The sequence below is a fragment of the Carcharodon carcharias genome, chromosome 1 (assembly GCF_017639515.1).
Source record: "Carcharodon carcharias isolate sCarCar2 chromosome 1, sCarCar2.pri, whole genome shotgun sequence".
Taxonomy (NCBI): domain Eukaryota; kingdom Metazoa; phylum Chordata; class Chondrichthyes; order Lamniformes; family Lamnidae; genus Carcharodon; species Carcharodon carcharias.
The window spans coordinates 5,389,226-5,412,991 of NC_054467.1; the positions used below are offsets into that span (position 1 = coordinate 5,389,226).

Here is a 23,766-nt window from a genome sequence, read left to right on the forward strand (position 1 = left end):
TAGGGAATTCAGGAAAAACTTCTTTGCCTAGCGTGGTGAGAACATGGAACTCACTGCCACAGGGAGTGGTTGAGGTGAATGGCTTAAGTACATTGAGAAGCTGGATAAACACGTGAAGGAATAAAAGAATAAAAACAAAAACAAAAAAACTGCAGATGCTGGAAATCCAAAACAAAAACAGAATTACCTGGAAAAACTCAGCAGGTCTGGCAGCATCGGCGGAGAAGAAAAAAGAATGTTGATACCATGTGTTGGAGGATGGGAGGGCACTCGTGGATATGCTGTAAATACAATTTAATGTGCCTAGGATGACCAGAGCAGAAAAACCTAAGATCTTTAATATAAAGGGTTTTAGCACAATTAGAATTTTGCATGGTCAAAAAAAAGGGGACCTTTTGAAATAGAGCTTGACACCAAAATGGGAGAACTGGGAAGAGATCAGCTTCCAAGGAATGAATGGCAATGTTTCATTCTTCAATCTGGAGTTCCCAGACCTGTCTTTCTATATTACTGCAGGGCTGGCTAGATCTCCAGGTCAGCTATGGCACAGTGGGTAGCACTCTCAATTGTGTTAGAATATTGCAGGTTCAAGTCCCACTCCAGGGCCTTGAACACACAAATCAAGCTGACACCTCCCAGTGCAGTACCGAGGGAGTGCTGCACTTTTGAAGATGCTGTCTGTTTTTTTGAGGTGCTAAACCGATGCCTGCCTACTTGGTTGGATATAAAAGATCCAAGGACACTATTTCGAAGAGCAGGGGAGTTCTCCTGGTGTCCTAACCAAAACTTATCCCTCAATCAATATCACAAATAAAAATCTCATCACGTTGCCATCTGTGTGGGAGCTTGCTGTGTGCAAATTGGCTGTTCCAAAAGTACTGCACTATAAAGCACTTTGGGATGTCATGAGGTTGTGAAAGGCACCATGCAAATGCTAGTCTTTTCTGAAGTGGCTGCTCTATGGTTTTTTTAAAATTCATTTACAGGATGTGGGCTTCACTGGCTGGGCCAGCATTTGTTGCCCATTCTTAGTTGCCCTTGAGAAGGTGGTGGTGAGCTGCCGCCCTGAGCCGCTGCAGCCCATGTGGTGTAGGTACACCCACAGCGCTGTTAGGAAGGGAGTTCCAGGATTTTGACCCAGCAACAGTGAAGGAACAGTGATATATTTCCAAGACAGGGTGGCGAGTGACATGGAGAGGAACTTCCAGGTGGTGTTCCCATTTATCTGCTGCCCTTGTCCTTCTAGATGGTAGCGGCCATGGGTTTGGAAGGTCCTGTCAAAGGAACCTTGGTGAATTCCTGCAGTACAAGTTTTAGATAGTACACACTGCTGCTAATGTGTGTCGGTGGTAGAGGGAGTAAATGTTTGTGGAGGTGGTGCCAATCAAGTGGGCTGCTTTGTCCTGGATGGTGTTAAGCTTCAAATGTTGTGGGAAAAGAATCATCCAGGCAAGTGGGGAGTATTCCATCACACTCCTGACTTGTGCTTTGTAGATGGTGGACAGGCTTTGGGGAGTCAGGAGGTGAGTTACTCACTGCAGAATTCCCAGCCTCTGACCTGCTCTTGTAGCCACAGTATTTATATAACTAGTCCAGTTCAGTTTCTAGTCAATGGTAACCTCCAGGATGTTGAGCGGGGGATTCAGTGATGGTAATGCCATTGAACATCAAGGGGCGATGGTTCTGATTGTAGTTTGTGACAAGCATGTAGCTTCTCTCAACACAGTTAGCCAATAGAGTCCAATATGATGGCGCTCTCTCCCAGGGGTAAGACTAATAACCATTAAGAAAACCATTTCATAACCAGAGGACCAACTTGGAACATACTGTTTGTGTTTTTTAAATGCAAACGCAGTGAACATTTTATTGTTTACAAACTTAATTCCTTTTTCTGTTAGTTAATTGATTTTGAAAGACTAAACGATCACTGTAACGATCACTGTAAGGGACTTTTTTTCAGTCAGTGCACTGCACCTTGCAGTTACTCAAAAAGAAGCAAGATATTTCACAGGGAATCACATCCAATTCATTGTTCCTTTTCTAACCAAATGAAGAGATTAAGGCCGTAATAAGCCCTTGAGTCTGTCCAACGAACATTTCAATACATTAAAAAGTGTTAGTTCACAATAATATGGATATAGAAGTTAACAATTTCATCCGAGTTATTTTACATTGCTGCCAGTCACACAATATAGTCATGCACTCAAGATTTTAAGCATGTAACTTGTTAAAATACCTGCATTTATTTTTTTTAATCTGGTAATGTAACATTAAAACGTGTTACAAGACACATATCTCCGAATACAGGCTACATTAGGACAGCAAAAAAAGGAGCTCAATTCTCCCCTCATACCGCTATTGATATCAATGCAATTCATCTGTCAGTGGGTCCGCCACAATTGCCGTGTCAGGTTTTGATGCGGCTGTGAGAAATCCTGTGCCACTTTCTCTTTATTAGTTTTCCTAGTGTTTGGCTAATCTGCTTAATCAGAAAGTTTCATTTCCAAGGCAAGTGACACTCTGAAAGCAGTGACTATTTAACTTGCTTCAGAACCTGGAGGAAAAAGATTTGCTGAGTTAATTAACTATTTAACAGACAAGTTTTGGTATATAATGAGCAATTTGGTGGGCGTTTCTGACTCGTTAACAACTGCAAAATGACACAACGATTGAGGGGGCAATGCTGCTCTAAACCCCCAGATAATAATAGGTTTAATAATCTGATCTCTCGGAGGCTTCTGATTTTGTGTACATGACTTTTCCAGTCTTGCTGTCCCAGACTTTGAATAAAGTTTGTGCATTTTCAATCCGTTAGACAGATTAGATTATATTTACAGCACAGAAACAGCCCATTCAGCCCAGGTTCATGCCAGTGATCTTGCTGATGTTCCCTCTAATTTCCTGTCGCTTTGCACTGCCCATTTTTTGCACTATGTTGTCCCTTTATGATTGCCAAGTGGCAGTGCATCTTAAAAGGACTGCTGCTTGTACACAGGCTGTTTGTCTCCTGCACAGCACGTTCTCCATTGCTGCACCCTAGAGGCAACATTTCCCCACACTAACCTCCTAACGAAAACCAAACAAAAGTAACTGACAGCAGAACGTGTTCTCACAAATAAAGATATAAATCCTACACTACACTGAAGCATTCATCTGAACTTCAGGGATATTAACTCAAGTGATGGGTCTTTGGAATTTCTTTATGTACCAGCAGTTTGACAGCTAAGATAACTGAGACTTTACCCTTTAGTTGATTTCCCTGGTCATTATGTCCGGTGTTAATCCCAGCACACGAAGAATTCAGGTAAAGCTCTATGTAACGGTGTTCTGCAGCAAAGAAAATCATGAGTTAGCAGGCGTGGTATCGAGCACTATGGCTGAAAGTTTTGCAACTCATCTGTGTCTGACATGCCCAAAGTATGCAAAGCATACTCAAATTTAACTGCGACTGATGATTAAAAGGATGAAGTTCTGACTCCTCCAAGACGATCACATTTCCACCCAGAAAACAACCAGGTGGTGAAAAAGATTGTTTTCAGTTTCCACCACGCAAAAATTATAAAATAACGAACAGAAAATAATCAGAGGTTTACTCTACTTTTCTTATCAAAACCCTTCAGGGGACACAATCAGAGACAGGCCATTCAGGCGAGAAGTTAGGTATTAACTCGGCGATGGGTCCCTGGAATTACTTTACATACTAGCGATTTGAAAGCTAACTAAGAGAACTTAAGTCTTACCCTTTACTTGATTATCCCGGGTTGTCACGTCGGGTGTTAATCCCAAAACCAAAGGATGGCAGGTGTGGAATTCTCTCCCACAAAAAGCAATGGGCACTAGCTTGATTAATCATATTGAATCTGAGATTGATAGATTTTTGCTGCACAAAGGGTATAGAGGGGTATGGGGTCAAGCTAGGTGGATGGAGTCAGAATACAGTTTGCTAAGATTGGGCCAAAGGGAGCTGAATGGCCTCCTGCTCCTCTTTGTATGTTCACCATTTGGCCTTTTAATAGCAGAGGACCAAAGAGACATTTCCTCATGTGACTATCCATGGCTTCAATTCCAAGCAAAGGGCTGAGCTGCCATATTCACGGAGTCACAGAATTTTAACAGCACAGAAGGAGGCCATTCTGACACATTGTCTGCACCGGATCTCCAAATGAGCATCATAACCTAATGCCATTGCCCTGCCTTTTCCCCATATGCCTACACATTGCTTCTATTCAAATAACCATCCAAGGCCCTCTTGAATGCCTCGTTTGAACCTGCCTCCATCACACTTCCCAGGCAGTGCATTCCAGGCGCAAGCCACTCATTGTGTGAAAAAGTTTTTTTGCCACGTCACATCTGCTTCTTTTGCAAATCACTTTAAATCTGTGCCTTCTCATTCTTGACCCTTTTGCGAGCAGGAACAGCTTCTCCCTATCTACTCTGTTCAGCCCCCTCATGATTTTGAACATCTCTATCAAATCTCTTCTTAGCCTTCTTTTCTCCAAGGAGAACAGTCCCAACCTCTCCAATCTATCTTCATAACTCAAGCTTTTCATCCCTGGAACCGTTCTTCCAAACCTCTTCTGCACTCTCCCCAATAGGAACATCTTCTTTATAATGTGGCACCCAGAAATGCACACAATGCAGTGCATGCGGAAACATTCATGCACTACAAAATGAAAAGAACTTGCCTTTTGTTACAAGAACCTAAGCTTTTTTTTTAAAAAACATACTTTTAAAGATACAATGTAAAAAGAAAACCAATTTTTGCAAGAAGTTTCAGTGGAAAAATGTGATAAAATCCTATTGTAAAATGAGACTCAAGGAAGAGTGAACTCTATATTGGGAGTAACGTGCTTTAGTCATAGACTCTATTGGAAATTTCAAAGGTTGGTCACCCAGTAGTGCTGATTATCGAGGTTCAAGTTGCCATGTGATTCACCGCTCACTTGTGTGAGGAAATCAGGTCAGTTCTCAGTTGAAACCAGAACTAGAGGTTGTAAGGAGAAGGTAGTCACCAATAAATCCAGTGTGGAACTCATGGGAATTTAACAGCGTAGATAAGGAGAAACTGCATCCAGTGACAAGAGGATCGGTAACCAGTGGACACAGATTTAAGGTAATTGCCAAAAGAAGCGGCGGGGTGGGGGGGGGGGGGGGGGGCGCGGTGAGGAGAATCTTTTTTTAGGCAACAGGTTGTTGGGTTTTGGAATGCGCTGCCTGAAGGGTACTAGAAGTTGATTCAATAGGAACTTTCAAAAGGAAGTTGGATAAATACTTGTACTGGATAACTCGGCAGATCTATGAGGAAAGGTCTAATTTGATAGCTCTTTCAAACTGATGGCACAAGCACAATGGGCCAAATGACCTCCTCCTGTGTTGTACAATGCTATTTTGTGGATTTTACTTAACGTCAGTATCATGAGATCTGTTATGAATCAATCAATAAGTTGTGTTACCCCTGTAGCACTGCATTATAAGATGTGCAAAAATGAGTAATGTGCTTACGCATGTGTGATTTATCTTTCGTCATGGCAGCAACAGCATCATCATGTGTAGCAAAATGTACGTCTGCTTCTCCTGTAGCATTTCCATCCGGGCCATATTCCACAATAATGCGCACTGGCCTCAGTGGCTGGAAGAACTAGAAGAGAAACACAGTTTCATGGTAACATCTCCAAAGAGGCTTCTTAAAGTAACACTCCCACACAAAACCAAAAAGGTGCCTTTCAGTTTATAGCACGTTAAAAAAAAAATACATATATACAAAAAAATTAACACTTTCACAGCCTCTCTGGCTGCAGTTCCCTAATCCTGCAGGAGAGTCATCAGCCTCACATAGTGTTCAATCTCACCCTCTGTCATTTATTTCGCTGCAGTAACTGTTACTAAGACCCTCATCCATCCCTTTGTTACCTCTTGGCTGGTCTGCCACATTCTACCCTTAAACTCGAGGTCATCCAAACTTGCCCGTGCCTTAACTCGCGCCAAATTTTGTTTGTCTATCACCCCTGTGCTCACTGACCTGTATTGGCTCCCAGATCAAGCAAAGTCTTGACTTTAAAATTCTCACCCTTGTTTTCAAATTGCATATATGGTCTCATCCTGCCCCACCCTATCACTGTCACCTCCTCCAGCCCCACAATCCTCCAATACATTTGCGCTCTTCTAAATCTGGCATCCTGAGCACCCCCAATTTTAATCACACCACCACTGGTGGCGAGGCCTTCAGTTGCCTAGGCCCTAAGCTCTGGAATACCCTTCCTACACCTCTCCACCTCTCTATCTCACTTTCCTCCTCAAAAAATTACCTCCTTTACCTAGGTTTGGTCATCTGGCCTAATATCGCTTTATGTGGCTGAGTGTCATGTTTTGTTCTATAACGTTCCTGTGAAGCAACTTGGGACATTGCATTACATTAAAGGTGATATGCAAACATAAGTTGTTCCTGTTTCTGAAGCATAACACATTGCCTCATTAATTATACACTATTATCACTCAAAACAACCATATAAGAATAAAATGAATAAAGTAAACATCTCATTTGGTGTTCCCAATCTTATTAGGAAGCAGCTGTCTCTCACCTGGTAACACTCTCATGCCTGAATCAGAAGGTTGTGGGTTCAAGTCTCACTCCAGAGATTTGAGCGTAATATCGAGGCTGATACTCCCAGTGCAGTACTGAGGATCATTACCTAGAGCAACAGGCTGGGAAACAGGTTGGGGGTCGCTCTGCTTTCCGCTGCCCATTTCTTGCTGATTTGATTATCAGTGAGTATAATTATGCTCACCCACATCACTGTGTTAGTTCAACTCTGGGCACTAGGGCTGCCTAGCTTGGGTGGGTGGGCGAAGAGTTAAGTTTTAAAACTTAGAATGTGCGTGTAACCAATCAGGGCCAGGTGGTGTCCAGATAGCTCACAGCAGTGGCAGCAGTTCTAGAGGCCATTAGGCAGGGGTGGACAGGTGGGATTTGGGCTTAACAACAGATAATCGCAAGGTGTGAATGTGCCGAACTGCCTAGAATAGCCAGCACACTTAATATGACACTTGTACTGATGGTAATCCATTAGAATCATTCACACAATATAGGCAGCTATCCCAGATAGGCAGAGGTGGTGTGAATGATGGGGCACTGTATCACTCAGTTTACCACGTTAAACTGAGACAAATGTTGTTATGATGCAGGTCTACATATGAATACATATTGCTCACAATAGATTGGAAGTGTGCGGCAGAGTGTTACAAATATATAATTTCTTTTTAGTGAACAAGACACTTACTTTCACAACATCCTGTCCAGTTACACGAAATGGGAGGCCCCTCATATGAACATTATGCACTTCAGATCTTTGAACACAGTGATTAGATACCAAGTCATTTGTAGATAGCTGCACTATTAAAAAGAAATCACAACTCTGTTTCAAAAAAAAAATACCAATTAAGCATTAACATTAAAATGTCAAACATCTTACAAATGTAGCTGGTTACACACTCCAACCTACCCATCAAATAAGGCCATAAGACGTAGCAGAAGTAGGCCATTTGGCCCAACAAGCCTGCTCCAGCATTCATTGAGATCATGGCTGAGCTGATGTGCCTGAATTCCATTTTCTTGCCTTTTCCCCATAATTCTTGATTCCTTTACTGATTAAAAATCTGCCTATCTCAGCCTTGAATATACTTAATGATCCAGCCTCTACAGCCCTCTGTGGTAAAGAATTCCACAGATTCACTACCCTCTGAGAGAAGAAATTCCTCCTCAACTCTATCTTAAATGGGCGACCCCTTACTCTGAGATTATGCTCCCTGGTCCTAGACTCTCCCACAAGGGGAAACAACCTCTCAGCATCTACTTTGTCAAGCGCCCTAAGAATCTTATATGTTTCAATAAGGTCGCCTTTCATTCTTCTGAACTCCAATGAGCACAGGCCCAACCTACTCAACTTCCCCTCATAAGAAATCCCTCCATACCCGGGATCAACCTAGTGAACCTTCTCTGGACTGCCTCCAATGCCAGTACATCTTTCCTTAGATAAGGGGGCCAGATTCATATGCAGCATGGCAGAGGTAGGAGCTGGGACAGTATGTAAGCAAATGTTATGATAGCCTTCATTCCAAAGGGATAGGGCTAAAAGCGTAAGGAAGTCTTATGCAATTGTATAGGGCCTTAGTATGACTACACCTGGAGCACTTTGGTTTCCTTACCTAAGGTAGGACATACTCGCCTCAGAGGGGGTGCGACAAGTTTCACTAGACTGATTCCTGCGATGAGGGGATTGTTCTATGAGTAGAAATTGAAAAGACTCGGCCTATATTCCCTAGAATTTAGAAGAATGAAAGTTATCTCATTGAAATTGTAAATAACCTATATTTTTGTTTATTGGACTGTGGCTTTAAAAAGCTACAGTGGCTGCAATTTTAAAAAAAAATATTCTCTGAAGCAGGAAGAGAAAATCTACAATGTGGCTACTCCTCAGAATGATGTGTGCAAGGTTCGATGATGGTGCTGGAAAGGACATATTTAAGAGAGAGCTGCCTAGCAACGGCGTTTGATTGGCCACTGACCAGGGTTTTTGATAGCAGTGGCCAGCAGAAGGATCCCAACCTGCCAAGTGGAAAGACCTGAAAACCTCTCCCTCTTGGGTTTTTGGCAAAACTCCAATAATTCTGCCATAGTAATTAGCTGGCTACCCCTCACATGTCCGTATCCTGTTTTTTGAGAAATCACTAGTAGAGATATTAAAAGCAGGTTTTCAACTAGTAAACTACAGGCTGGAAGTGCTGAGACATCATGTGTCAGCAGTGCAGGTCTGCAAGGAACTTGGAAGACTTCCTGCAAGATCAACTCACCTAACCCTCTGGATTGGTGCTATCAAATTGTTTTTTTTCCTCACCTTAAAATCCTTGTGTGTGTGTGTGTTTGTGTATAGGGGTTAAAAAGGGGTAGGGCAAGTTATAGAGTTAAGAGTTAACTGTTCATATTTCTTTCTTTTGTTATTGGTTAAGAACAATTTGTTTAAAAAACAATTATCTACTTGTTAAGTTTACAAACCTTGTGCTCATTTTCTGTTAATCTAAATTCAATTAAATTACGGTTCGGTAAAATTGGGGCAATTTGGTGGTCTGATTAAAGTTTGTCACAGCTAGGGGAGCAGCAGCGTTTGATATTACAGCGCACTATCCCCAGTGAGTCGTGGCAAAATTTATAAAATTCTCTAGGGTCCTGACAGAAGACATTTCTCCTGGCTGCAGAATCTAAAACTAGGGATCACAATCTCAGGGTAAGACGTCAGCGACTGGGTTGAGATGAGGAGAGATTTCTTTAGGAGGTTGTGAACTTTTAGAATTCTCTACCCCAGAGAGCTGTGGCTGCTCAGTCGTTGGATATATTCAAGAGAGAGATCGGCAGATTTTTCAACATTATGGAATATGGGAAAGTCATCATGCAGTATTACAATCTAACAGGAGTGGGCTATTCAGCACCTCCAGCCCGCTCCACCTGTCAACTAGACCATGGCTGATCTGTGTCTTAATTACACATCCCGTCTTGGTCTAGTATCCCTTAATACCCATGCCCAACATAAAACATAAGCAAAACTCAGTTGTAACAGAGTAAGGGCCCAGAGTTTCCTGATATTTTTTTGTTCGAACAAACCACCATTAGTTAATTTGTGCCAACACCACTGCACATGACACTGACTTTCCACATCTTCACTGACCAGAAGGATCAATAATAGATTAAAAACTTTTCTTGTTGTTTAAAATATTAAGATTAACAGATAATGGGATAGGGGGAGGAGGAGGATGTCAAGGATGAAATCCAATCCCACAGCTCAGATGACAAGCATGCAAGTTGAGGAGATTTTTAGAACCTGAATGATTGGCTCACAATTGTTATAACGTACTGTATTTTTCCAGTCAGCTTATCAACATCTCTTACCATTCTGGACTCTCTCTTCTATAACCCCGTTATTACTGTTACTGTTAGCTACGGTACAGCTTTCATCATCTGTTACAATTTCCCGTGCTGTGGGACATCGAGGAAGCTTCTTTGAGGGGCTGATGTACAAACGGAGATCATTCTTGGTGCTCCGGAATATTTCAATGTACCTAATCAAAAACAGAAACACAACATGGGAGATGATTCAGAATCAGTGGTGCTTACAGAACATTAAAATGATGCTTTGTTTGTAATGTGGTTCTCTGCCATCATTGCTTTTTGTTGTAGTTCTTTTTTTTGACGTTACCCTTATTGGTAAATTAACCTTCAGTCTATTCATCCTCGACACTTTTGCTGCACACTCTGAACAGAAGTAGGGTAGGTGCTGTGGTTCAGCAGAGGAATTTGGAGACTTACCGGACATTAAAGGCAGCACCACAGGTTGATAAGGTTGTTTAAAAAGTTGATAAAATTCTAATTCTTATTTCTAGACATATGGAACATAAGAGGGATTGATGGGCCTTTGTGAAACCTCAATGAGATCTGTGAGAGCACTGTTTGCAGTATTGGGCCCACACTATAGGAAGGGTAGAGGCTTGAGAGAGACTACAGCACTGATTCACAAGAATGCTGCCTTGTATGAGGAATTACAAATATAAGGATAGACTTAAAAACTGGCCCATTTGTTGCTAGAACAACCACAGTTACAAGGTGATATGGGAGACATATTTAGAAATACAAAAGGATGGGACATGGGAGATAGAAGCAGGCTGTTTTCAGTAATTGAGAGGTCTAGGACAAGGAGCCAGAGATATATTAGATGTAAGATTTAGAACAAAGGGCAAGAAAAACCTCTTCACAGAGAGAGAGCGGAGAGGCTGCAGAACTCAATTTAAGGGTTACGTAGAATTACATATAATTCTGAAATTGGCTTCCCTGCTTGTCTACACAACAAGAGTGACCACATTTCAGAGGCAACCAACTCACTGGCCGTAAAGCAATTTGAACGTGAAAGGCACAATTTAGCTACAAATTCTTTCTTACTTTTTCATTTGATCAACTCATGTTGATAAGACAGTGAAAAGCCTCAGTTCTGACAACCCAGTTTCTCCTAAACTGCTAAAAAGACATCTGTTCACTAACCAGCAATTTTCTGTCATGTTCTTGCCAGGAATTGAGACAAGAAATTACAGGATGGTTATTGGCCTAAAATTCTTTAAACCTTGAAGTTCCAACTTTGCTCAGGGTACGAGTGGAAAAAGAGAAAAGGCTATTTTTGACACAATTTTCTAAGGCGACTACAGAACCTGTGTATTTCCATTCTTTCTCCAGCATCGGCAGTATTTTCATGTTTGATTCATCGTCACCTCTCTTCCAGGGACTCCCCACATTGAAGGCGTTCTGTGGGATTTCCGTTTGTCTCTTTTACCTTACCCTCCAGTACCTTCCACTTCTGATGATAGCTCAGCAACCTGAAACATTTCATTCTGTTTCCCTCTCTCCCCGTCGAGCCTTCGTGATCCAGAGTGTTCTTCAGCACTTTTTGTTTTTATTTCAGGTCATCTAGTGCTGATGGGGTAGAGGTGTCCAGTATGCTCCCATAGACATTGCTTAGCTAACTGCCAGTAGACACAGGATAGAACCCTGGCACAAATCCTCCTTAGGATTTTGCCTTTCCTCTGCAGGGAGGCAACACAGCCTTTAGCGTCACTAATTAAGTCAGGAACTAGCGGGTGTCAAACCAATAATTAATTATTTCTCTCAATTAGTTTGTTGCCTGTGGGACCTTGCTGCTCACAGCTAGTCTCAGTAACTGTGGCCATGAAACTATAATCGATTGTCATAAAAACCCATCTGTTTCACTGGACAATGATCATGAAGGTTGTGCTGCCAGGATGAGGTTATCCCATTGCACTCCGGGTGTGCTGACACATGCGATGTCCCCAAATACGAGATACTCGGCTGCAAAATCTGTGGTAGTGGGGGACTGCGTTCGCGCTGACCCCGATTTTTAAAAAAATGTCCTTTAGGGAAGGAAATCTGCTGTCCTTACCTGGTCTGGTCTGCATGTGACTCCAGACCCACAGTAATATGGTTGACTCTTAACTGCCCCCCTGAAATGGCCTAGCAAGCCACACAGCTCAAGGGCAATTAGGGGTGAGGTAGGCTGGAATATGAGGTTAAAATCAGAGCAGCCATGATCTTATTGAGTGGCAGAGCAGGCTTGAGGGGCCAAGTGGCCTCCTCCTGCTCCTAATTCATATGTGCCTATGTAAACGCTGACCTTGCCAGCGATACCCATACCCATGAAAGAATAAACGGGACAAACCAGCTGCACTGTTTGTCTACAGCACTTCAAAAAAGATTAATTTGTTGTTTGTGAAATACTTCATAACCTCCTGAGAACAGGAGGCGGTTCTATCCAAAATGCAGCTTCATTCTTTCATTTTTAAGCAAACACGTACCTGGACCCCATCATCTGTCGGTCTTTAGTCAGGGCCTGCTCTGCGACTTCCTGAGACGCAAACTGGACAAAAGCATCCCCAGTATTCCTGCCACGGTAATCTCTTGTTATAGTTACACCATCTTCTACAATCTCCAGCCCTGCAATTAATGATATTCAGAAAAGAAACTGTCCTTCAATATAACTAGTACACAACACAGTGACACAAACTGTAAGGCTACAAAAATCTCCTTTCGCCTCTGGAACCTGCTCATACCAAGAGTTTGAAGATCTCGTCCCTCTGTTACCTGCAAGCAAAGTGAATCTGGACACCCTCAAGTCAGTTCCTAGTAGGAACGCACCCCCACAACGCACAACTGTCTATAATTCCATAAATTAGCACTGGGTTCCTGAAGCACATACTCTCAGTGCTCGCAGAGGTGGCTGCTTCTCAAAGGTGTGCTAGAGGGCCTGTACTTTGGTGACTGAGCTGATTGTAATTTTGGCAATCGGAGGGGGTGCTTTAATCTGTATCTAACTTTTAATATGCGCAATTAAGATTGGTTGATAGCACGGCCAGGTGCTATAATTAGAAAAGCATCCATCAGTATGTGATAAGCACCACTTTAATTGAGCTGGATGTACAGAAAGTTAATCAGGTTCCCTGTATATAGCACAATAAATGTACAGTTTACAAGACAATAACTACATCTTTCTTCAATCTTTCCAAAGGCACACCAAGGGAATACTTGGTGAGCTGAGGCTCGATACAAATTGTTCAGCTGTTTTATTTAGAGCCAGGTAGAAAAATATAGGTCAGCAGATACAATTTACTTATTTCAGTGAGCTGGTCTTCATATAAAAAAATGGAATAAAATTGCTGCAGTCCTCTCAATCTTTTTACTTGAACAGAATAACTCCCCTCATTCTTGTCTGAACTAGGCAAGGTTCTTCATTAAAAAACTTCAAACCCTCCCCCCCCCCGCCAACTCTTTTAACTCTCATTTCACAGACAAGAGATGAAGAGGTTTCCACACAATAGGTGTGAGAAATTAAAAAAAAAATAAAGAATGCACTTTTAATTTAAACAAGTACATATTAAAATAACTAAGAGAAGAGTCATACTGGCTCGAAACGTTAACTGTGTTCATCTCCGCAGATGCTGCCAGACCTGCTGAGTTTTTCCAGGTATTTTTATTTTTGTTTAAAATAACTAATGTAAGGGTAAAAGGCCAGAATACCCTGAATCACATCGCTTCACAATGACCAAGGTGCAGCAATCAGAACAATTCTACTTCAAAAGCAAAAACCAATCACAGTTGTTATGGTCTGGAATGCAATGGCATAAAATACAATAGAAATTGATTCAATAGTAACTTTCAAAAGGGGAACTGGATAAATATTTGTAAAAGAAGCAATCTGCAGGGTGATGGGGAAAGAATACCAGGGCTAACTGGGTGGCTACTTCAAAGAGCTGGCACAGGCACAAAGGGCTGAATGGCCTCCTATGCTGCATCATTCCACGACTGAGGTGTCCACAAAGGGCACTGAATATGAAGAATGAAAACAGGCCAAGAACCGACAACAACATGTAGAAAATGTCAACGAACCAGCAAAGAAATGAGCAACATCCTCTGCGGTGCAGCTAAATGGCAGTCCTCTCAGGCGTACAACACATCCATCAGTTAGTTCCTTTTCACTAGAGTGGAGGCGTTTCAGAAGGGTGTTCACGTCATTGTTGCTTAGTTCGAACACTAAGGCAATTGAGAAAAAAAGTCTGATTATTTAACTTCCCCGCGTGGGAACTACACTTAAAAAAAAACAGAAATGCTTTTCTCCAATCTGTAAGCATATTATGTTTCCTCTCAGCATTTCTCCCTTTGGTGTTTTGTTTTTCCCTACTTCACCCCGGAAATAAGTAATGTGCTCCTTGCACTTTGCTCCAGGATTGTCTACAAGGGGAACAGCAGAGAGATGAATCTGATCAGCCCTTCCCCAACAGCCACACAGCCGAGATAAGGAACTCAGGAGGAGCCGAGGGTGAGGAATCCAGGCTCTTGTGCTTTTGCTCTAACTAATTATAATGCCTTAGACAACAACTTGGAGCATTTCTATAGCAAAGTAGTAAAGGATCCCAAGGTGCTTCACAGGGGCATAAATTTGATACTGGGCCACATAAAGAGATTAGCGATAGGTGACTTTGGTCAAAGAGCTAGGTTTTAGGAAGGGGGTGAGAGAGGCGGAGAGGTTTAGGGAGAGAATTCCAGAGTTTAGGGGGCTAGGTGGCAGAAGGAAAAGCTGCCAATGGTGGAGCAATTAAAATCTACAGAGAACAGTATGACATTACAGTAACAAAACCTGCAGGTGTTGCTAAAACAAAGCCAAGAGTTTAAAAAAAAAATTATGTTTGTCATTATTTCCCACATTCAGATGAAATATCACCAGCGCAGAGCTTCACTCCTGCTCTCACACTTTCTGTGGCATGTTAGGGATTTAAAATTGAAATTCCCGCTGAAATATAGCTGTGCTTCAAGTTTTAAGTGAGTTTAATTCCCTTGCAAAAAAGGGTAACCAAAAAGAAGGCAAAATAAAATGGTGAAGGTAAAAGTGTTAAAGCAATGCTTACCTGCACTAACTTCAGTGATTCGGAAATGCTTACTTTTATTGAAGATAATACCATGATGCACACCATTTCATAGCTGATGTGATAAGCTGCCATTTGTTGGGAATGTAAACCAGTAACACACACTGATGTTGCCTAAGCACCAAAGACACTGACAGAAATGTTCATTGGAAGATTTCTGAGTTTTTCTGGTTTGGTCACTATCTAAACAGAAGCTTGAATTTACTTGAGAATTAATATACTTAGTAATATCTCAGAGGCTGAACTACTTTAAAGATAGTTATTTCAGATGATGATGCTTGCACTGGGGCTGGGTGATGATATAAAATCACTGATGTTATGTCAACGGGGCCAATGATTAATGATGTTTAAATGCAAGTCAGGCATGAAGCTCACTCTATTCAATATATTACCACGATGGTATGCATATCATGTACAAAGTCAAAATACTGCAGATGTTGGAAATTTGAAATATAAATAGGAATCCTCCACAAATCAGGCAGCATCTGTAGGCATCTCTCTACAGGTCTGCCTTGTCTGCTGAGCATTTCCAACACTTTCTGTTTATATTTTAAACATCATATACGTTTGGCCCTTTATTGCTGAGCAGACTGCTTTGTGTTCCAAAGCCAGGTGTCTGCTGGTGACTCTACTGGGATCTGTAAAAATACCAGCACAACAAAAACAGGCCACGCAGCCCAGCAAGTCTCTGCCAGTCTTTTTCCCCACACGTCACCTATTATAATCCCTAAGGGCTGCTTCTTTGAGCCACGGCTAATGCTGTTTTCTTTCTAATTTGCATCTCAGAGCAACTTAAGACATAAGCCTACAAAATCTGATGGTTACATCAGCTACTAAAACAAATTCAGGTTTTATTTCAATTGACAGCTTGGCTAAATATTAAACTTCTAGAAACAGTTTTTTACCCACTGAGCATGTCAAAGTGTCACAGGACAGGGTCTTCTGGACATGTATACAGGGCAGGAGCACAATAGCCTGTGACAATTTATAAGTCAGCAGTCATGGAAGCACTTCAGCTCCCATTTCTTGCTCTCTTCACAGAGCCTTCAGGATGTTGCCTTGTAAACCCAGCCTCTCCCTCCCATTCCCCAGGCAGATGGAGCACTACACAACAGCACCCAGTCCCTTGGGATTGCTACAGCAAATGACTGAGTATAGTGCTAACGAATAGAAACTTTGCCATGGACCTGTCACAACACAATGAGAGTTCACTGTAATAGTGGTGAATCTCTGAATTTTCTAAAAACCTTAGACTGCACTAGGTTTGCCCGGGGACAACTAACTTGAACATTTCAGAAAACACTAGACTGTGGTCCTGCGGGCCAATGAGTAGGTAACATGACGGCAAAGATTTAGGTTAATTGGCAAAAGAACCAGAAGGGGAGATGAGGATTTTTTTTTTATATAGAGCATGTTATTATCTGAAATACACTGCCTGAAATAGTGGTGGAAACAAGATTCAACGTTTCCCTTTCAAAAGGGAATCAGATAAATACAGGAGAAGAAGAGTTCTACAGGGCTATGGGTAAAGCCTCAGAAGGCATGAATTGGATAGATCTTTCAGAGCAGCACAATAGGCTGAATGGCCTCCTTCTATGTTGTCCGATTCTATAGGGGAAGAACAGGCTTCATAAACCCCAACCCTGTAATCCAGGATCCAGGAGTTCATTTCCAATCTACCTTCAATGTAACGTTGCCCCAAGTACTTCCGGTGCTTCTCCAGAGCCTTCTTCATGTCGTCTGCAGATTTGAGTTCAATAATTGCTTCTCCACTTGGCTTGCCACCTCTGCTGCACAGGAAGTGCACACCTTTAACACCATCCACAACACCGCAATCTAATTCAGAGAAACAAAAGAACACAATAAAGAAAAACATGATCCCACTCCAAGAGACCTAGCATTGAGGTCCAGCATAGAAGAGGGGGGCTGAAGGACCTGCGTGTGCTGTAAATTCTTCAATCTCAGGATCTACATGATGCCTTACTGCAATGTCTGGCAGATTCACTCCCTACAATGTTCTCAGTCTGCCTAACACTCATTTGGTTTGATGAATGTACATTTTGCTCATTATTACTGATTTGCAGCAAACAGCAGTAAACTAGAAGCAATGCATCGCAGCCTTCAAAATAGTCTGCACAGGAAACTGTCTACCAGACCAAAAATTAATAATTCTATCTAATTGAACAGGGCTAATTCATACTTAATATGGCTAGCACATCACTTGCAAACTCACACTGATGACCAGAAGACATTAACGTGAAAGAGTCAAGTGACAATCCCTGGATCTAACTGAGTTTGCCATTAAGTATTGTGACTGGTAGCACTTCCCTTACCAAGCCGATTGGTTTTGGCCCCTGCCACAAACTCCGTTCCCCAGTCACTGACCCCATCTCCCATCCTATCCATTGTTTGGGGCTGAACCAGATTGTCTGCAGTCTCAATGTCATCACTTGATCCCCACTTGAGCTTCCCATCCCATATCTTCTCCATCAGCAAAACTGTCTCTATTCCCACCTCTAAAACATCACTGATTCTGCCCCTGCCTCAGCTCAGCTGCTGCTAAAACCCTCATTTATGCCTTTGATACCTCTAGACAATTGCAAAGCTCTCTCCTGGTAGCCTGCCACCCTGCATCCTCCATAAACTTCCGCTCATTCAAAACTACCACTCACTCCTTGACTTGTTGATCCACATCGGCTTCTGATCCAGAAACTCAATTTAAAAATTCCCATCCTTGAGTTCACCTTGTAAATTGGGAAAATCACTCATGATCTCCACAACATAAAGTATTTGCAAATAGTTTTCAAACAGCATATTACAGAAGTTTTATCATTTAATTCTGTTTTTGCATCCATTTTCTCCCCTCATCTATTCACTCTGAATGAAAGATTCTTAATTTCTATAGCACCTTTCACAACCTCAGGATGTCTCAAAGTGCTTTACAGCCAATAGAGTAATTTTAAAGTGTAGTCACTGTTGTTGAAAAAAGGAAACACAATCAATTTTCACACAGCAAGATTCCATCAACAGCAATGTGATAATGTCCCAATAATCTGTTTTTGTGATGTTGGTTGTGGGATGAGTATCAACCATGATATCCTTTTTTATTATCCATTCACGGGATGTGGGTGTCACTGGCTGGGCCAGCATTTATTGCCCACTCCTAACTGCCCTTGGGAAGGTGGTGATGAGCAGCCTTCTTCAACTGCTGTAGCCCCTGTGGTGTAGGTACACCCACAGTGCTGTTAGGGATTTTGACCCAGCGACAGTGAAGGAACGGCGATATATTTCCAAGTCAGGATAGTGAGTGACTTCAAGGAGAACTTCCAGGTGGTGGTGGAGGGGGGGATGCTCCTGCTCTTCTTCAAAATAGTCCCACGGGATCTTTTACAACCACCTGAGGGAGCCAACAGGGCCTCGGTTTTATGTCTGATCTGGAAAACGGCACCTTCGACAGCCCAGTATTCTCTCAGTGCTTCACTGGAGCGTCAACTGTCAATCATTCACATATGTACCTTGTTGGTGAATGTCAGGAACTTATCTGACTGTGACGTGGCTGTGTAGAAGACAGGATGGGAGAGACATCACAGTCAACACTGATCCTGTTCTCTAACTGATAACCACTCACAGGCATTTCCAGCGTGTCTCACTAAGCAGCAATCTGGAGCAGTGGCCAAAGGGGGCAGAGGGCAATAGAAGGTTCCAGATCCACTAACTCCACAAAGATTGATGATTATACCTGGGACTTTCCGAATTGCCAAACTAACACTGGGAGAGACGGGAAATTCCAGTTTATCAGCTTCTAAACATTGCTGGAACTGTCAGAAAGCCTTCATGACAACAACTTGCATTTATCACATTCCACTAGTGGAATCTCGAACTAGGGGGACATAGTTACAGACTAAGGGGACACTCATTTAAAACTTGAGATGCGAAGGAATTTCTTCTCTCAGATGTTAGTGAATGTCGGGAATTCTGTACCCCAGAGAGTTGTGGAGGCTGGATCACTGAAAGTATTTAAAGAGGTGGATAGATTTTTGAAATAACGGGGAGTTGAGGGCTATGAGGAGCTGAGGCCTGGGGCAGATCAGCCATGATCTTATTAAAAGGCACGGCAGGCTTGAGGGGCTGAATGGCCTACTCCTGCTCCTATTTCTTATGTGATATTATCAAACAAAATGTGACACCAAACCACATTAGGGGGTATCTAGAAAGACGAGAAGGGCTTTCATTCAGGAATGAATTCCTGAGCTGGAGGCCTTGGCAACTAAAGATACCACCAAGTGTTGCATGAACCAAGTGGGGAATGCTCAAAAATACAAAACTGGAAGAGCGCAGGATCTCAGGCGGTTGTAGGAAATGTCCCCTCTAAGCTACATGGCCATGGAGTACACTGAGTAGTAAGCTACACACAGGTTGGCTCCACTAAATTATGCCCAATCGCAAAAGAACCTTAAAAGGGCCACGCACAGCAAATTGCCCATGTAATCCCCAGGAATTTGGAGGGAAGGTTGGTTATAGAGCTGGAGAAGGTTTCAGAGACAGGGAGGGGTAAGGTTATTAGTGTATGAGGATAAGAATGTTAACATTGTTGGACCAGGAACCCATTTAGGTCAGTGAGCACAGAGATGCTCACACTCCTCAGCAAAACATTGCAATACAAAGTGTATGGCATAAAAAAACAACTCTTCATAAACCAGCTGTCATGGTGCCACCAGCCTTGAGGGAGAGGAAGTAAATAACGAGGGTATGTAGATTTTAGTGAACATTTTACCTGAGAAAAACCCCAGCACATCTTCCGCAGAGCTGGACCACGGCAGGCCCCGAGCCCTCACTACAAACACATTGCTCTCCATTTCTACTGGAGCTGGGACATAGTCAGGAAGCGGGGGATAATCCTCGTCTTGGAAAGGTTGGAATGTGTCCTGCAAGAGATTGAAAAAAAAAACACAAACAAGGAATAAAGCACGGTGACTGGCTACAAACACCGCAAACTGGCAACAGACATCCAATGTCTAATGTATATCAGGCCATTCACCAGCCACAGTTACAAAAACTGTGAACTGTCCCAGATTTCATCAAAACTTTGCCCATTTTTGATTTACAGGGCACTTGTCTGTGGACTGAAAACTATGGCATGCTCTCTCTTACATCGCAGACATTTTCTTTTTAAAACCTTTCAAATTAACGCAAACGAAAGAGCTGAGCTTACCATGAACAGCCTTGTAAAGAATAAATTGTACTTTTTGGAAAAACACTAAGGGGAAGCAGATGACAAAGGAGTCAGAGGGACTACTGGCCGTGTAAGGGTGATGGAGGTGTGGGGACAAGGTTACAGAGGGATTTGCAGTTGTGAGGGAGGATTTTTAAATTCAATCTTGGAGGGAGTGTCAGTCAGAGAGCATCAGCAATAATGACGGTGATGGCAAAACAGGACTTCAGAACAGGATGCAGGAATTAGAGATTTGGAGATTAAGAAAGATAGTCAACAGGAGAGTGGACAAAGGTACTCTGGAGAAATCCAGTCTCGGGGGAATGAAGTGCGTGTAAGTGGTTGTTCAGCTGTAGAGATAAGGTAGAGGCAGAAGTGGGCAATATAATACAGGTAGCCATGAGCAGCCATGGTGGTGGCTGACAGGTTGAAGGCGATTGTGGGATCAAAGAATTTCCAGAACGATGCTGAGAGAGAGAGAAGCTTATTCTCCAAATGTACTGTCTTAAAAACTTACAATCAAACTGCATAAGAATGAGCTTCATCGGAAGGAGTTTGATTTAGATCATTTCTCACATTTTGTCATCGTAGATTTGGTTTAGTCCACATTGAATGTAAAGTTTTAGTCTGTCAGGTCTTCGTGTGGAAGGGTTGGTTGTTGATGATGCAGCAAGTGGTGATTGGGAAGCTGGTGTAGAAATATTGAGAAGTGGAGTTAGTTTTCAGAGGTCAGGGGAGTGAGATCAGGGACAGAAACGAAGGCAAAGGCAAGAATGTTAGGGTGAACTGGACACGAGAGGACAGCGGAACCAGGATGTGAGGTATAGTACGAGTAAACACATTAAATGAGGCACTCTGAATAAGTTGTGGTTTATGGGGAGGATGAAAGCAGAAGGTGAGAGGATAAAAAAGCAAAGCTTGGAGGTGCTAAAGGTATAGATTAGGATTTTAATACGAGGGAGAGAGAGAGAGAGGGAGAAATAAATCAGGAGCAGAGCAAGACTAAATTTCAGAGTTAGATAAAGGCATTCTAGGTAAGGGATTGGATTTAGGGGAGGAACCTGAGCTTGGTGATGTGTAGGGGCTTAACTTGAAGTGAAAGCCTGAGATGTTAATGGTGAATACATGCAAGAGTTCGTGGCTTATGGTTCACAAGTCATGACTTATCCACAGGATCTTAATTAAGGGAGACAAGTCAGGATGGAATACTCTCCACTTGCCTGGGTGAGTACAGCTCCAACAACACTCAAGAAGCTTGACACTGTCCAGGACAAAGCAGCCCACTTGATTGGCACCACATCCACAAATATTCACTCCCTCCACCACTGATGCACAGTAGCAGCAGTGTGTAACATCTACAAGATGCACCGCAGGAATTCACCAAGGTGCCTCTGACAGCATTTTCCAAACCCACGACCACAACCGCCTAGAAGGACAAGGGCAGCAGATAGATGGGGAACACCACCAACTGCAAGTTCCCCTCCAAGTCACTCACCATCCTGACTTGGAAATATATCGCCATTCCTTCACTGTCGCTGGGTCAAAATCCAGGAACTCGCTCCCTAACAGCACTGTGGGTGTACCTACACCACATGGACTGCAGCGGCTCAAGAAGGCAGCTCACCACCACCTTCCCAAGGGCAATTAGGGATGGGCAATAAATCTTGCGAGCGAAAATCAAATCCCAAGGGCAAATAAAAAGGACTGTCAATGAACTATAAAGACAGAAGATTACAGTTGAGCATTACATAGAGAAGTTAAGTGCACACTTCCAGACTATATTGCTGAGGGGAATGAGGAGATGAAAGGTACACCCCTGGAATAACCCAGATGTGATCAAATATGTCAGCAGGAGAAGCTTCTACAATTTGACAGATAGGAAGAGGATCTTCCACAGCACTTACACAAAGATAGACAGCTAGCTGGGTCCATTATAATCAGCCATTGTTCTATAATTAATACACTATGAATTAATACACTAATTTGCTAACACATCACCCATGTGCTTGCTGCATTGGTTTCCGGTCTGACATCACATCTATTTTAAAATTCTCATCGTGTTTTCCAATCCCTCCACGGCCTCACCCCACCCCCATCTCTGTCATTTCCTTCGACCCCACAACTCTTGAGATCCCTGCACTCCTCTACTTCTGGCCTCTTGTTCATCTCTGATTTTAATTCCTCCACGAGTGGCGGCTGTGCCTTCAGCTGCCCGGGACCCAATTCCCTCCCTAAGCCTCTCCCACCTCGCTCTCCTTCTTTAAGAAGCTCCTTAAAACCCGCCTCTTTGACCAAACTTTTGACCAGCTGTCCTAATATCTCCTTATGTGTCTCGGTGTTTGATTCTCTTTGATATTCACTCCTGTGAAGAGCTTTCTGATGTTTTACATTAAATTCTTTATATAAATACAGGTTGCAGTTATAGAGCCAACACTTTCCAGGAATAAGAACATATATTATATGGAAATCTTATAAATTAAGTCAATACATGATGGAGGATGTTTAGTAAATATTTTGCTTATTAATATGTATATATTAGTAATAATGTAAACATATTCTACAGATTGAATATATAAATATATGGATGCAAAATGCATTTATATATTTTAAAAACTATTTATATGAATTTAAAAACTATTTTTATGAATTTAAAAACTATTTATATGAATTTAAAAACTATTTTTATGAATTTAAAAACTATTTATATGAATTTAAAAACTATTTTTATGAATTTAAAAACTATTTATATGAATTTAAAAACTATTTTTATGAATTTAAAAACTATTTATATGAATTTAAAAACTATTTTTATGAATTTAAAAACTATTTATATGAATTTAAAAGCTATTTTTATGGATTGAGATGAGCCTCTGTGTGTTTCCCTGGTGTAATTATCTGGGTTTATTTGGTCCTCCCGCTCGCAGCCTCTTACCTGATGCGAGTATCGGGGATGGAGCCCGGCCCGGACTGTACCCGAGGCCGAGGCCCCGCTCCGGGCCTGCGGCTCCTTCGCTGATACTGAGGGGAAGCAGGGGCTCCGGCCTCCGGCCACCAACAGGCTATAAGCCCGGGACAGGGCGCGCAGATTCAGGAAGACACCGAGCCTGGAGCTGACGGCCATGGAGACCGGATCAGAGCCCGGACTCGAATCGCTCGCCGGTGCCGCACCGCCAGCTGCCGCTCCCCGCACTCACTGAGAGCTGGCGCCCGCCGCCGACCTCCACGTACAGCGCCACCCGCCGCTCGGGAGGCTGCACGCTGACCTCCACAGGCAGCGCCACCCGCAGTTCGGGAGGTTGCACTCTGACCCCACCCCCCCCCCCCCCCCCCGCGCACAGCGCCACCCGCCGCTCGGGAGGTTGAACTCTGACCTCCACGTACAGCGCCACCGGTGGCTTGGGAGGCAGAATGCTGACCTCCACACACAGCGCCACCCGCAGACCGGGAGGCTGCATATTGACCTCCACACTTAGCGCCACCCGCAGCCCGGGAGGCACATACGTTGCTGGTAACATCAAGTTTCAAAATTC

General features: G+C 42.8%; 1 protein-coding gene and 1 non-coding gene across 2 annotated transcripts; one reads left to right on the plus strand and one right to left on the minus strand.

The window, feature by feature from the left end:
• Positions 1-1,829: 1,829 nt before the first annotated feature.
• grsf1 (G-rich RNA sequence binding factor 1) lies at positions 1,830-23,452 on the minus strand. The gene is made up of 10 exons (XM_041200311.1): positions 23,169-23,452; positions 19,799-19,949; positions 16,705-16,860; positions 13,991-14,134; positions 12,403-12,541; positions 9,938-10,107; positions 7,278-7,390; positions 5,503-5,638; positions 3,244-3,327; positions 1,830-2,554 (listed from the first exon to the last, which is right to left on the minus strand). The coding sequence occupies exons 1-10, from the start codon at positions 23,355-23,357 to the stop codon at positions 2,538-2,540; spliced, it is 1,299 nt and encodes a 432-aa protein (XP_041056245.1). The 5' UTR covers positions 23,358-23,452; the 3' UTR covers positions 1,830-2,537.
• LOC121285696 lies at positions 11,784-11,945 on the plus strand. The gene has a single exon (XR_005944750.1). It is a non-coding gene; the product is annotated as a U1 spliceosomal RNA (small nuclear RNA).
• Positions 23,453-23,766: the final 314 nt, after the last annotated feature.